Source organism: Typopeltis vanoorti, chromosome 8, assembly GCF_054136105.1.
Source record: "Typopeltis vanoorti isolate ZY-2024b chromosome 8, IOZ_Tvanoo_1.0, whole genome shotgun sequence".
In the NCBI taxonomy this organism is placed as follows: Eukaryota; Metazoa; Arthropoda; class Arachnida; order Uropygi; family Thelyphonidae; genus Typopeltis; species Typopeltis vanoorti.
In genome coordinates, this window is record NC_143556.1 from 115,717,603 (window position 1) to 115,730,754 (window position 13,152).

General features: G+C 34.1%; 1 protein-coding gene across 1 annotated transcript in view; it reads left to right on the forward strand.

Annotated features, from left to right (window-relative positions):
- The window catches only part of LOC150104300 (uncharacterized), a 346,794-nt gene that overhangs the window by 57,235 nt on the left and 276,407 nt on the right, over positions 1-13,152 (forward strand). Inside the window, exon 3 of the mRNA XM_090396282.1 lies at positions 427-529. Coding sequence (XP_090252408.1) covers positions 427-529 — 103 coding nt within the window. The remainder of the gene's footprint in view (positions 1-426; positions 530-13,152) is intronic.

Below are 13,152 nucleotides of genomic sequence, written 5' to 3' on the forward strand. Positions count from 1 at the left end.
TTTTGCCTATATTTGTTTATATTTGGTAACTTGATGAAAAGGTAACATGATAAGGAACAAAAGAACAGTGAACTGGGAAGCACTCTTAGTCCTCGAGCATGAATGGGAAGAGGCGAGAAGAGTCCATTCGTGGAAGTAGTATGAATATCTAAGTGTACCGGTGTGCTAAAACATTTACTTAAGTGTAAACGTTAAGATTTTCTATGGATCTCACGGAAACTGTTAATAAGAATGTAATGTTAACTGAGTCAAATTGGTCATATTACATTCTTATATACATGTAATTAAGAATATAATATGACTGTCTAATCATTTCGAAATATTCAGACATCTAGCATGAGACAATATTCTTTTCGAATATCATATATATTATTTACAATGATTATACTACTTCAATAAAACATTTTTTGTTCAATTTATTTACAGAGGCGGAGCAGACTTGTTAAAACCCAAAGCAAAGTCTGATGTGCACACAAAAACTACGTCCAAAAGTGAAGTTATAACAAAAACCTCTATGACTACTAGACAAGTAAGAATAACCTTTATTACTATAGTAATCATTCAGTAAGCATGCGTGTATTCTTGATGTGTAACCCAAACTAATACGGGTAAACTGACAGTACCATAATTCAAACCTTGATGCCTATCTTCTAAATTAGTCTATTTGTCCTGTTTCCAATATTGTCAGATCTCGCATTTTTTTCTAATAAGACACTAGGGACTAACTGCATTAATAGATGTTATTCGACTGGATTTTTTCCCCCTACCATCCTACATCCCACACTTTGAATTAACTGTACTTACACATTTCTGAGTGCGAATAACACCCATTTTTTTCTGCATTTTAATATAATTCTGCCTGTGATTCCGTCTGTTCAATCCTATAATTTTCTTCATAACTCACCCCCCCCCTTCAATAGACTGTTTTTATTATTTCTAACCCACCTTTCAGATTCATAAGTTAAAATCGGATGAAATTAAACCAGCCATGTGTGTGGCTGGTTTAATATTTTGGCTAATTTCAATCTTATTCGATATAAATGTTATTCGACCAGCCTCTTACAATATCAGTGTTTTTTTATTTATTCTTATCTATTTCCATATTTAATTGTCATCATTACCAGAATTATGTATAAATAAACGAAATGTTTCTTTAGTTCTCTACGTTCTCCGTTAAGAATCAATTGATATTCATACTAAATTTGTAGCAGCTATTCAGTTTAGGAATGCGATGGTCTTGAAGTGGATTAGTAATAACACACCTTAAATTAAATGAAGGATTACATTTATCTCGGATTATAGTATCAAATTTAATTCCACTTTCTTTCATATGTGCAACAGGAATGATGATCAATAGAGACAGCATTGCACTCACCTTTCACCTTTGACATAAAATCATCTTTCCTTAAATAATCCAATTCGAACTGATAATTGACAACTTAAATATAGACTATATATAGCTCCATGTCATGTTTTATTTATACAAATGTAACGTGTCCTTTGAAGAATATTTTCCTTAGTACCTTATCATATGTTTTTTTTTTTCATATATATAGAGAGTCATCATCATCATGCGTATCAAGGATTTAGGCCTAGCATGGCCTGTTCCAGCCTTAGAAGTCATCGTTGAATCGTTTAAGAGGACGTCCTGGTTTTCTTTTTCCTAATGGCTTGTACTTTAAGGCTTGTTTTGGTAATCTTTCTGTTTTCATTCTTTGAACGTGTTCCATCCATTTATGTTTATATTTTTTAATTTTTTCTGTTACTGGTTCTTGGTTTAATTCTTTCATAATTTCTTCGTTTCTTTTGTGATCAAATAGGGTATACTTTGCAGTTTTTCTTATAAACTTCATTTCTGCTGTTATTAATCTTTGTTTGTCTTTTTGTTTTATTGTCCATATTTCGCTTCCATACATTAAGACTGATAGGGCTAATGTATTGTATACTTTTAGTTCTGGTTTTTGAACTAGGTTTGGTTTAAATATAGAGTTAATTACATCTGTTATTTTAAAATATTTTGCAATTTTTACATTTATATCTTTTTCATTTTCATATGTGATCATACATCCTAGGTAGTTAAATGAATTCACCTGTTCTAAGATCTTGTTATCTATTACTATTTTAGTTCTTGCTGGATTTAAGTTTACTGTAGGAGAAAGTTTAATTCCTTGATGTAAATTTTTATTCCATTTTATTATTATTTCATTTAAGTAGATATTAAAAAGAGTTGCTGAGAGGGGGACATCCCTGTCTAACCCCTTGGTTTTTCTCTCTCGTATATGATAGTTCGTGATTTAATCTTATTTGTATTTGATTATTTTCATATATACTTGTGATAGCTTTTAGGATATTATTTGGTATTTGTCTTTCTTTTAATATGTTAAATAATATGTTTCTTTTATCTTGGCGAAATGCTTTTTCAAAGTCAATAAATGCAATATGTGTTTCTAAATTGTTTTCTCTTCTTTTCTCTATTATTAATTTTAGGCAAAAGGCCGGGTCTGTACACGATCGTCCTTTTCTAAATCCATTCTGTACTTCTAAAATAAAGTTTTCGGAATATTTCATTAGTTTGCTATTTAATATTCTGCTATATACTGTATTTTGTAACAGGAATTTAGTATACTGATACCTCTATAGTTTTTAGGGTCATCTTTATTACCTTTTTAAAGATAGGAATCACAATTGCTTTTTTCCATTCTATTGGGGGGATACCAGTTGAATGAATTTTATTTAAAAATAATAAGTGTCTTTCTTTGAATCTTGTTCCTGCGTATTTATATAGTTCTGAACCTAGCTTATCTTCTCCAGGTGATTTTCCGTTTCTTGTTTCTTTCAGGCTGATTTTTAATTCTTCTTTAGTTATTTCCTTTTCATTTTGGTTAATTGTTTGCCAGTTGTCTTTTTTAAAATATTTGTCTGTCCACAATTCTCTGTAGTAATTTAGAAATTCTTCTAATTTCAATTCGGTGTTTAATTTTATATGTTCTTTGGTATCTGCATTTAAGTGTTTCAAAATCTTTTATTCATTGGTTCTTATTTTATATAAATCATGTTCTAAATTAGAAACAAATTTGTTCCATGATTCTTTGTCTTTTTCTGACTTCTCTTTTAGCTATGGATCTTATTCATCTTCTAATCTTTTACTGCTTAACCATTTGTGATAGACTTCTTTTTTCGTTTTGATTATTTCTTTGATTGCATCATCCCAGATCTTCAGTTTTTTCCTTTTATTGAATTTTTTGGTCTTTCCTAAGCTTTCATTTGCTGCTGCATTTATCGTTTTTATATTAAGCCATTCTATTTCTATTTTTTCATTTTGTTTTATTTCATCTAGATATTGGTTAATTCTTTGTTCACATAGCCATTGTACATTTGTGTCATTCAATAGTGTAGTTTTATAAACAAATGTTTCAATTTTTCTTTCTGTTCTTGTTACTTGTAGCCATTTAGGTGGTAATCTTAATTTTATTTTAGCAAGGAAGTGGTCACTGCTTATTTCATACCTCTGTGAACTCTAACATCTAGCGAAAATTTTGATGTCTTTTCATTTAATATAAAGTAATCTAATATTGATTTTCACCCTCTTGCTGCCCAAGTATATTTTGTATGTATTTATGTTTATAGAAGGAATTCATTATTTTTAGGTTATTATAAACTACAAAGTCAATCAATTTTTTACCATTCCTGTTTAGAGTATGTTCTCCATGTATTCCTATATTATTATTAATTTTCGTGTTTCCAATTCTTGCATTTAAGTCTCCTGCTAAAATTATGTAATCATTTTTATTTATTTTATTATATATGTTTTGTAGCTGATTATAAAAATCAGTATTATCCTGTTCTCTTCCTTCTTCTTCTGGGGCATATAAACCAATTATTGTTAAATAGCCTCTATCTATTTTTATTCGACTTTCTATTATTCTTTCATTCCATAATTTATAATGTTTTAACTGTTTTGAAAGGGAGTTATGAATCCAAATCATGACTCCTGCTTTTGCTCTTTGGTCTCTGTCGACTCCACTGTAGATCACGTTAAAATTTTCGGTTCTCATAGTTCCTTTTAATTTCTTTTTTGTTTCAGTGATTACCGCTATTTTTAAATTTCTTTCATTTAATAGTTGGTCTAATTCTATTTCGTTATATGCTATTCCTCTTACATTCCAGTTTGCTATGTGTATTATATTTTGTCATTTCCATTTTTGTTTTACCTTTTCCATTCCAGGGTTGTATTCCATAGATTCAATCCGATTATCTCTTCTGTCAGCTTACAAGTAGAATTATGTTCATCATGTCAGGGGACTAGCCTGACGATGGAATAGTTCAGTGGTAGGGCTGCTACCTTAAGGCTTCTGAACTAGCCTTCTTCCGAATTTAAACCTATAAGAGGAATAGGGTATATTGAAGGGGGAAAGAGAAGATTATAGAATAATTATAGTAAGGTTTATAGAGAGGGCATAGTTGTAAGGCCAGAAATGAAAAGAACCCATGGCCCTTGAGTACTCTAATAGCATAAGGGTCATAAAATAAGAAGAGTTGGCTGATAAGGCCTTATAGGAAAGATTAAAGTAAGTGGATCTTCCTCAAAGAAGAAGAGGATAGATCTAGCTAGGGGTTCATAGGAGTGCCGCTTCCCTTACAATCAAGATGATTGCACCTTATGGCCCTGTTGGTTCACGAGTCCTTATTCAGTATATTCGGACCACCCCACCACACACACACACACACACTTGGTGGGCTCCCCTATCCGCCACCCGGTGGACGCGCGCTCTAGGTGTTACAGGGTCCCCCCTGAGAGATATACAGAGAGCAAATACAGATATTTTTTATATTCCCATGATGTGTGTATTGTATTATTAAGATTAAAAAAATCTGTTTTCCTGACAATCCTCATTTGACCTGAACTCAACTTGTTATTCTCTTCCAAAGTTTTTCTTAGCCTCGTCGTAAGCATGCTGACATATATCTTACCTGGACGCTCATTATGAGAGATCTGCTCCCAGCAACTGGAAAAATTCCACTCACTGACCTGCCCTTCAGAATTATGCACCACACCTCCATATTGTGAACATTTGTGGTCAAATATTATCTAAACTAAGTGCCTTTTCACATTTCTTAGTGCATATTCTACCAATCATACTGAAATATGCTCGAGATATATTTCTCCTTGATATTGTCACATACCACTATTTTCACTGCTTATTTCATTCATTAATTGATATTAGTTATTACTTTTACTTTGCTAAGATATCGTTTATGATTAATTCACGTATTCTGTAATTACTCTGATAAAATCGTAAATTAGATTGGAAAATTTAACTTTAAATTTTCTCTTTACTTTTATCATCTCTAATTCTTTCAGTAGCACTCTTTCCTCCATTTCTCTCTCTCTCTCTCTCTTTTTTTTTTTTTCAATAACCTCTAGAATATTTTGCTGTCGTCGTGATATTCCTTTTCTCTAAACTACCCAGTGTCTCTTCATGACTTTCGTTCAGCCACTTTTGTATATTAAGTTCGGTTTGTGACATCTTTCTGTGTATTCTTTAGGAACACATTCTGATTTACTTGCTAGGAATTTTCTATATGATTTCTTTTCCAGAAATGCCTGTAACTCTAAGTCCGCCATGATATTCTGATTATTATATCAGAACAATGGCTTCACGCGCTCCTCTAGTTGATCAACAGATTTTTAGATTTTGCCAACATGTTTCTAAGCTTTGATTCCTGATTTCAGACCATTTAGTTTTTTCCAATCATATTTGTATATTTGGTACACTTCACCTTTTGAATATTGCTCAACTTTGATTATTTTTAAAACTGTCCATATGTATTTTTTTCTCCAGTGATTATTTGATTTGATTTGATTTCACGTGACTCATAATTCTGCTCAAATCTAGATGGTGAACATTTCCTATTTCTTACCCTTTATACTCTAGCACACTGGGCGCCAAAGTGGTCGATATCGACCCCCAGGGGTCGATATAACATTGTTAGGGGTCGATTCGGGCTCAGGGGGTCGATAGAAAAATATAAGGCATCATTGTACGGGTAATATTTAATTCGGTAAACTTGGATTACCTCCATCCTGAACGACAACGCAATTAAGAGTGAATCGTGGGAACAGTGACATGAATAGGACCTTGTAAGATGGAGCAAGGTAATGAAAATAGTTACGGAGGTAACTATTAGCTAACTTAAAATAGTTAAAATGACGTATTTACCAATAAACGGATGTCGGTGGTTCCGACCCTGCGGCGCGGCGTGAGAGGGACTGCAACACGTACGTAGTTGCTTATTTACTTATACTTACACGTATTCGATCCCAGTTCTCATTTTTGCGCATTGACATACAAGTGAGCCTTAATGTTCTAAAATTCATGAACATACATATTATAATTCAATCGTTATTCATTCACGAACTAAACTTCTCTATGTTGAAGAGTTGAGCAGGGCTGGTAGTTTTGTACATCCTATATATACCTATAGGAAGATTGTATTATTGTTATTTTATTATCTAAATTAAATTTTATATTTTACATATTATTTATCTCTCCTATCAAATATGTAATGTTAAGAATGACATCAAAAACAAAAACGTATCCGTTTGACGTTAAGCCAATATAATAATATATACTATATTACACATACAAGAAACACTGTAACTATAAAATAAACCATCTAAAAACTCACATAAGCGTCTTTTCTGCTTGTCCTATTATAATTAGGTAATAGTAAAATAGAGGGGTCGATAAAAAGTAAGAAACTCTTGAAGGGGTCGACGGTCAAAGAAGTTTGGCGACCCCTGCTCTAGCATTTTGAACCAGTTTGCGGATATTACTTTCAAAAGTTGCATAACAATATGGTGTCTTCCCCCCCCCCTCTTGTATATTCTCTCCATGTGATGTTAGTAGTGGTAATGATTATTCCATGCAATGCATAGAAATCCAGTGGGTTCTAACATTATTTGATTTGCTTGCATTTTTTCTCCATATTTCTCCAAATGATTTCCGTATGTCTGGGAATTCATTTGCTGGCGAGTTTGTCTCCAACAAATACGATCGCTTCCTTTCTTTGTCAGCTGCTCTTTAATAACACGGGCCTGCGATGGAAAAGTTGTATGAGAAGTAATAATTGATTCTTATAGATTTTTAGGTGCTGAGTTCAGAAAAAATAGTAAAAAAAATTCCATTATCCACCAATTTTACCCAATTTCTAATTTTATCGTTTTTATTAGTAGTATTTGGATTTAAATTCAGTGCATTAGTATTTATTTTCATTCTCCTTTATTTACAGCTAATTAGTTGTATAAGTGCTTTTTTTTTAAGTGCCTTTTTATGGTAAATAAAGAAATTTCCACGAAACTTCTCATTCTTAAGATAGGAGAGGGAGGAATGCAGATAAAAGTGCAGCTGGCTACTCTGAATCTGATTCGCCGTGATAACGGATAACTTTCCTGTTGTCACAGGCACTTACATTTTCTTGTGTGATTCTTTAGTTGAACTTTAGTCGTTCACTACTAAGGTTATATATCTGAAAGGTGGCATATTCTCTAAGTTAGTGTGAAGATTTAATTTAACGTGTTTGCGGTTTTTTAAATGTTTTTAGCCTTCATTCTCAGCAAACGTAAGTACAATGATCATGGATGGACAGTTTGCGGTGATCTTAAAGTCATATCTATGATTTTGGGACAACGAAGAGGATACATCAAATGCCCGTGCTTTTTGGGCGAGTGGGACAGCGGAGATCGAGAGCAATATTGGATCAAGAAGGAATGGCCAGAAAGAGTCACATTAGAACCTGGAAGTAAAGAAGTAAAAATGTTACACGAAAGGTTGCTCGGAAAAAAATCCTTTTATACCCGCTTCACATAAAGCTGTGATTGATGAAGCAATTTGTCAAGGCTTTGTCGAAAGAAGGAGAGTGTTTTAAATACATCTGTGCAAAATTTCCAGGATTATCTACAGCAAAATTGAAAGTAAGTATTTTTATCGGTTCGGACATCAGGAAACTTATGAAGGATAAACTGTTTGAAGAAAAATTGGTAAATGGCTACGAAATATAGGTGGTATGGGGGGAAACATTTCCGAAGAGAATGTTCAACGGAGTGCCCGTTTTGATACTATCAATCTGGTGTATGTGATAATTGAGTTCGAAATTATTCCAACTCACTATTGCATCCTTCGTACTCCTCAGACGGATGAGGAGGAGAAAGTGCTAGATATGTTGCATAAACCGAATAAGAATTAAGCAATAAGGACTCATAGGATCTCAGCACTGATGCTAAAAAGAATGTTCTCAAAACAGGAAAGATTCAACAGTAGTGTAAAAATATATAATCCCCTTGCACAAAGATAGTGCAAAGACTGATGTGCCTAACCATCGACCTGTCAGTATCTGGCGTGACGATGAAGATTTTGGAAAAGTCGGAGCTCACATGCAGAAATGGGTTGATAGAGAATCTATATTTTGCTACTTTTGTGACTGCTTACGACCGGATTTCTTTCGATGCTTGCAGTGTTAATGTCTTATGCCTGACTGAATGTCGCTAATTTTGGACAAGAAAGGATATCATTAGCCTTGAAATATGGAAACTGGTCAAACTGCATTGATCTTCACTGCATTCGGAACTTTGCTTTTCAGGTGCTGCATCTCTAGTAGGTGCTCCAGTTTAAGAATTAAGTGATGTGGGTCCATTCTAAAGAATTTTTTAAAAAAATACTTATGTGTTAAATACAAATGATTCATATATCATTTTGTTCACAAAAATACTCTTTATAATTTGATATGAGGAGAAAAATTTTCATGACAAACTGTGGAAAGTGAAAATCAAGCTACACAAAAAGTAGTTCAGTAGTTCTGTAACTTTCTAAGCATAGCATGCTACATTTTTCTTACTCTATGAAATATAAAGCGGAATTTAAGTCCACATGTTGGAAGTTTTATGAATAAATAAATCCTGGAATACCTTTTTCTTCTCTAAAGGGAGTATGCAGTAATCCTTAAGCTTTAACTTTTGAAAAACGCCGTGCAGCTGATCTTCCATCACTTACGTTGGCTCATGTGATGATTTGGAAGTAATAGGGAAGAGTATATCAGACGACTGCCTCTATCTCCGGATCCGAAGCCCTTATTCGTATTGGTTGACATACCGAGAATTATAACTCGCCTGTGATAGGGATTGAATAACTCGAGAATTGCTTTAAGAAAGGATCAGAAACGTTTTCCTATACTCGGCGACTAGAATCGAAATCAGAACTTTTTTCGGGCAACCTAGTGCTACTGATGCAAATGTCAATTCCACAGGCCATCACAAAATTAGAAATTTCAGGCAAAAGTTTTGTATATTGATGCAATGTGGATGGACCTTGGAAATATGCTACTAGAAGCATACACTTGCTAGTGTTTATGGGATGCCTATCAATTTTCCAAATGTTAAGGGTAAATGGCTCCTCTTACCCCTAAAAATAAAAGCTTTACAGGATTTATTTTTAAAATCAAATGCATCATTTAATCCTTTTTAGCCACAGTAGGAGTACAGTATGCTCCTTTATCCGTACCGGTTTTTTTTTTTTTTTTTTGGAAGAGCCAGTTTCCATTCTTCATGCATTTATTGGTGGAGCCAAGATATCAATGAATGAAGCGTTTTCAAGAGAGATAGAGAGAGGGCGTACAGCCGACAACTTCCCTCACACAGTGTCCCTAGACCCTAATACTACTATTATTCCCTAATAGTAGTATTAGGGAATAATAACGTCCAGGAAAAAGTTTTTTGGTGAAATGTCCCACAATAAGTCTATGGCAATACATGTAATGATTATAGTTTTTGGTACGGCAAGTTGGTGTTTCTCCAGGAAACGTTTTTTCCTGGAGAAACTTGCCATTTCACCAAGCAATAACGACCATTTGCACAATACCGGTCATACTTAGCCTTGAACGCATTCACCTATGAAGCACTCATAACTGACTCCCAATAGTCAAGTACTGAAATTATAATTTCTACATTAAAATGCATCCGTAGCTCAGTTGGTTTCTGCAGTGTCCTTTCGTTGAAATGCCCTATGTTTGAATTCTCTCTAGGATATTAGGAATCTCTATCAGGGCATTTATTTCAGTTGAAGGTGAGTTAGCCAGTCTCATACAATTGTGTGTGTTTGGGGGAAGGGGGACAGGCAAATGAATGTTTATTCTGCCTGAAACTCGGGTTTTTCGTCCCATAAACTCAAATTTAACCATAGAACCAATACTATTTCGGACAGTAATATATTGTGTTAACGCCCACGAGATGGCGTCAATTGTCTACGTTCTCTTCACCCCATGCCATTTAAAATTAGTGATAGTCTTTGCCAGCTATCCGCTATTGCCTGACAGTGGGGTTGGACTACCTCCTCAAGCCCTAGAGTTATTTAGAGCTAAAATGCTTCACATACTCCCATAGGAAATAAAAAGGCATTATCAGATTTCCCCCTCAATGTTGTGATTGGTTGGCCCTGTGGAAATTAATATACCATTCAGAGAGCTATGTTGACTGAAGAAAGACTGCTCTGAGTTCGATTCTAGTTCTTATTTGGAGGTACTTTTTCAAAGCATTGCATTGAATGGTTACCGAGTTAGTCGAGACCTGGAACGATCAAGCAGTTTTTTCCATCCTGTAAACTCATCAAAATCACCCGCAGGACCCGTACTGCTCAAGACAATAATATATGCTGTTAGGGACGAGATGGCGGTAGTTGTCTGCCATACTCTTCTTTGAGGGTTCCAATTAAAATCACTAATATTTTGGGCCAACTATTCTGTTATTGGTTAAGAGCAGATGCTAGCTTCCTCCTATGCCTATTCTCTTTGGAGAATAAAATTCGTCAGTGAAATTAATGATGCAACTTTAATTATTGTGTGTATCACCACAGACTTAGAATGGGAAGTCTACTTGCATTTGACCATGCAATAATTGCGAAATATCTGTCATATTTAGCTTTAATGTTATTCGCTCATGAAGTATGCATAACCAAATCCCAATAGCCAAGTACTGAAATTAAATTTTCCATATAAAAATGCATCCATAGAGCTCAGTTTATTTCTACATTGTCCTTTGGTTGAAATGACCTGAAGTTGAATCCTGTCGAAGATGTTAAGAATCTTAATCAGGGCTTTTTGTTGAAGGTGAGTAAGCCTTATACAGTGGTGTGTGTGTGTGTGTGTGTGTGTGTGTGTGTGTGAGAGAGAGAGAGAGAGAGAACCCTGGTGTTTCCCCTCTCTCTTCAGAGCACGCGAATAAGGATTAACCACTCAATTTTATCAAAGGTTTTAAAATCCTGCATGGTCGTGTTGGGTTTTCATGCAAGCATAAATGAATAGAATATAAAAATAGCTGCATAAGTTCGAAAGTTTTTATTTCATGAAAGGCAACTTTTCTATGTATTATTTCTGAGAAGATTCCCATGTTACTCCTCTTAGTAAACATTAAAATTTGAGTAAAAAACCGATGACATTATAAAAAAGGGGTACTCCTAAACAAAAATGGGCTAAACAGCCATAAAAATGATACCATATTTCTATTTTCATTTTTGGTTTTAAGTAGTGAACGTGTAAAAAAAAGAATGGATAGAATTTTTGTGCCCATTTATCACTAAATAATTTTTTTAGGGTGGCAAAAATGGTCAGTTCTGACCAAGGTTGCCATATTGACATTTTTATGTCAATAAAAATCAATATTTTGAAAGGTTACTGTCATAAAAGGTTTCCTTTTGCCATATTTATATTTTTGAAGTTATTTACTTTCCCATATTTTTCTCTGTATATCTAGCTATTAAAATTTTTCTGGCAGGTTTTGGTTGTGGATATTATCAAAATGAAAGTAACATGTTATAAATCCAGATTTACTATATTATTATATTGCCTTATATTAAATATATATTATATAATATTTATTGATTTTTTTTTCTCCTGGAAACTCAAGTTTTTTTCCCCAAATTCAAGAAATCGAATGTAGAATCCATACTATTTCAGACAATAAATATATTATGTTAAGTGTAGCGACCACGAGATGGCGATACTTGTCAGCTGTCTCTCCACCGATTGCCGTTTATAATTAGTGATAGTCGTATGCCAGTTATCTCTGATTGGCTATTAGTGGAGATTGAAATGCCCCTCAGTCTCCAAAAGTTAGATAGGGCTAAAACATCCTAACCTGCTTCCAATAGAGAAATCAAAGGCGTTAGCAAGTTTTATTTTAGTGAATAATATTTATACTGCAAAACAAATTCAAACTGGACAAGTACAATACAAGCTTAGAAAACTTACTGAACAAATTTCCATCTACACACATGAAATAATAGACTGAAGATTAGAGTCCGATACATGCACAGCACACCACACAGTGCCAATTTAAAAAAAGATTTTCAACAGCCTTTTATCAAAATGCCTAAGTGGAAGCCTTGTTACAATAGTGACTGGAAATAAAAAAAAAGAAATGGTAACAGATTTGGTGGTTACAAAAAGCACCACATATTAGCGAGGTTGCTTTCTGTAAACTGTATCACTGCATTGTGAAAAGTAAATCGCATAATTTTACTCAGCAGATAGTTTCTTCTAAACATAAATCTACAATTATTAGTTCGAACAAAGCACTCTTGCGTCTTCTGTCTCTAGAATAATCTTAGAATCTGCAGACAATCTTTATCGGGTTAAAATTAAGTTAGCCGCAGCTGGATTATAGTCTTGGATTCCTCATGACTGAGTTTCCACTTTGGTCCTCAAATAGTCATTTATATACAGAAAAATACAAGCTGTGTAGCTCAGTGGATGCGGCGTTTGCACACCACAGCGTTTGATCGCAGGAAGGAAGACTTGGTGTTTCGAATCTAGTCGGGGACTAGAGGAAATTTTTCTAAGCCTTTTTTCGACCGGTTCCCGATTTAGTCGATCTCTGGAAAGGCCAATCGGGTTTTTTCTCCCGTAAACTCAAGAAAATCGACCGTAGAACCCACACTATTTCAGACATTAAATATATTGTGTTAGGATTGGGGATCATGAGATGGTCCCTAATTTATTAAATTAATAAATTATTATAAATTAAAAATGATCAACTTCGTATGAGATCGGCTAACTCGCATTCAACTGAAAACGCACATATAAAGATTCCTCTCGTCACGATGA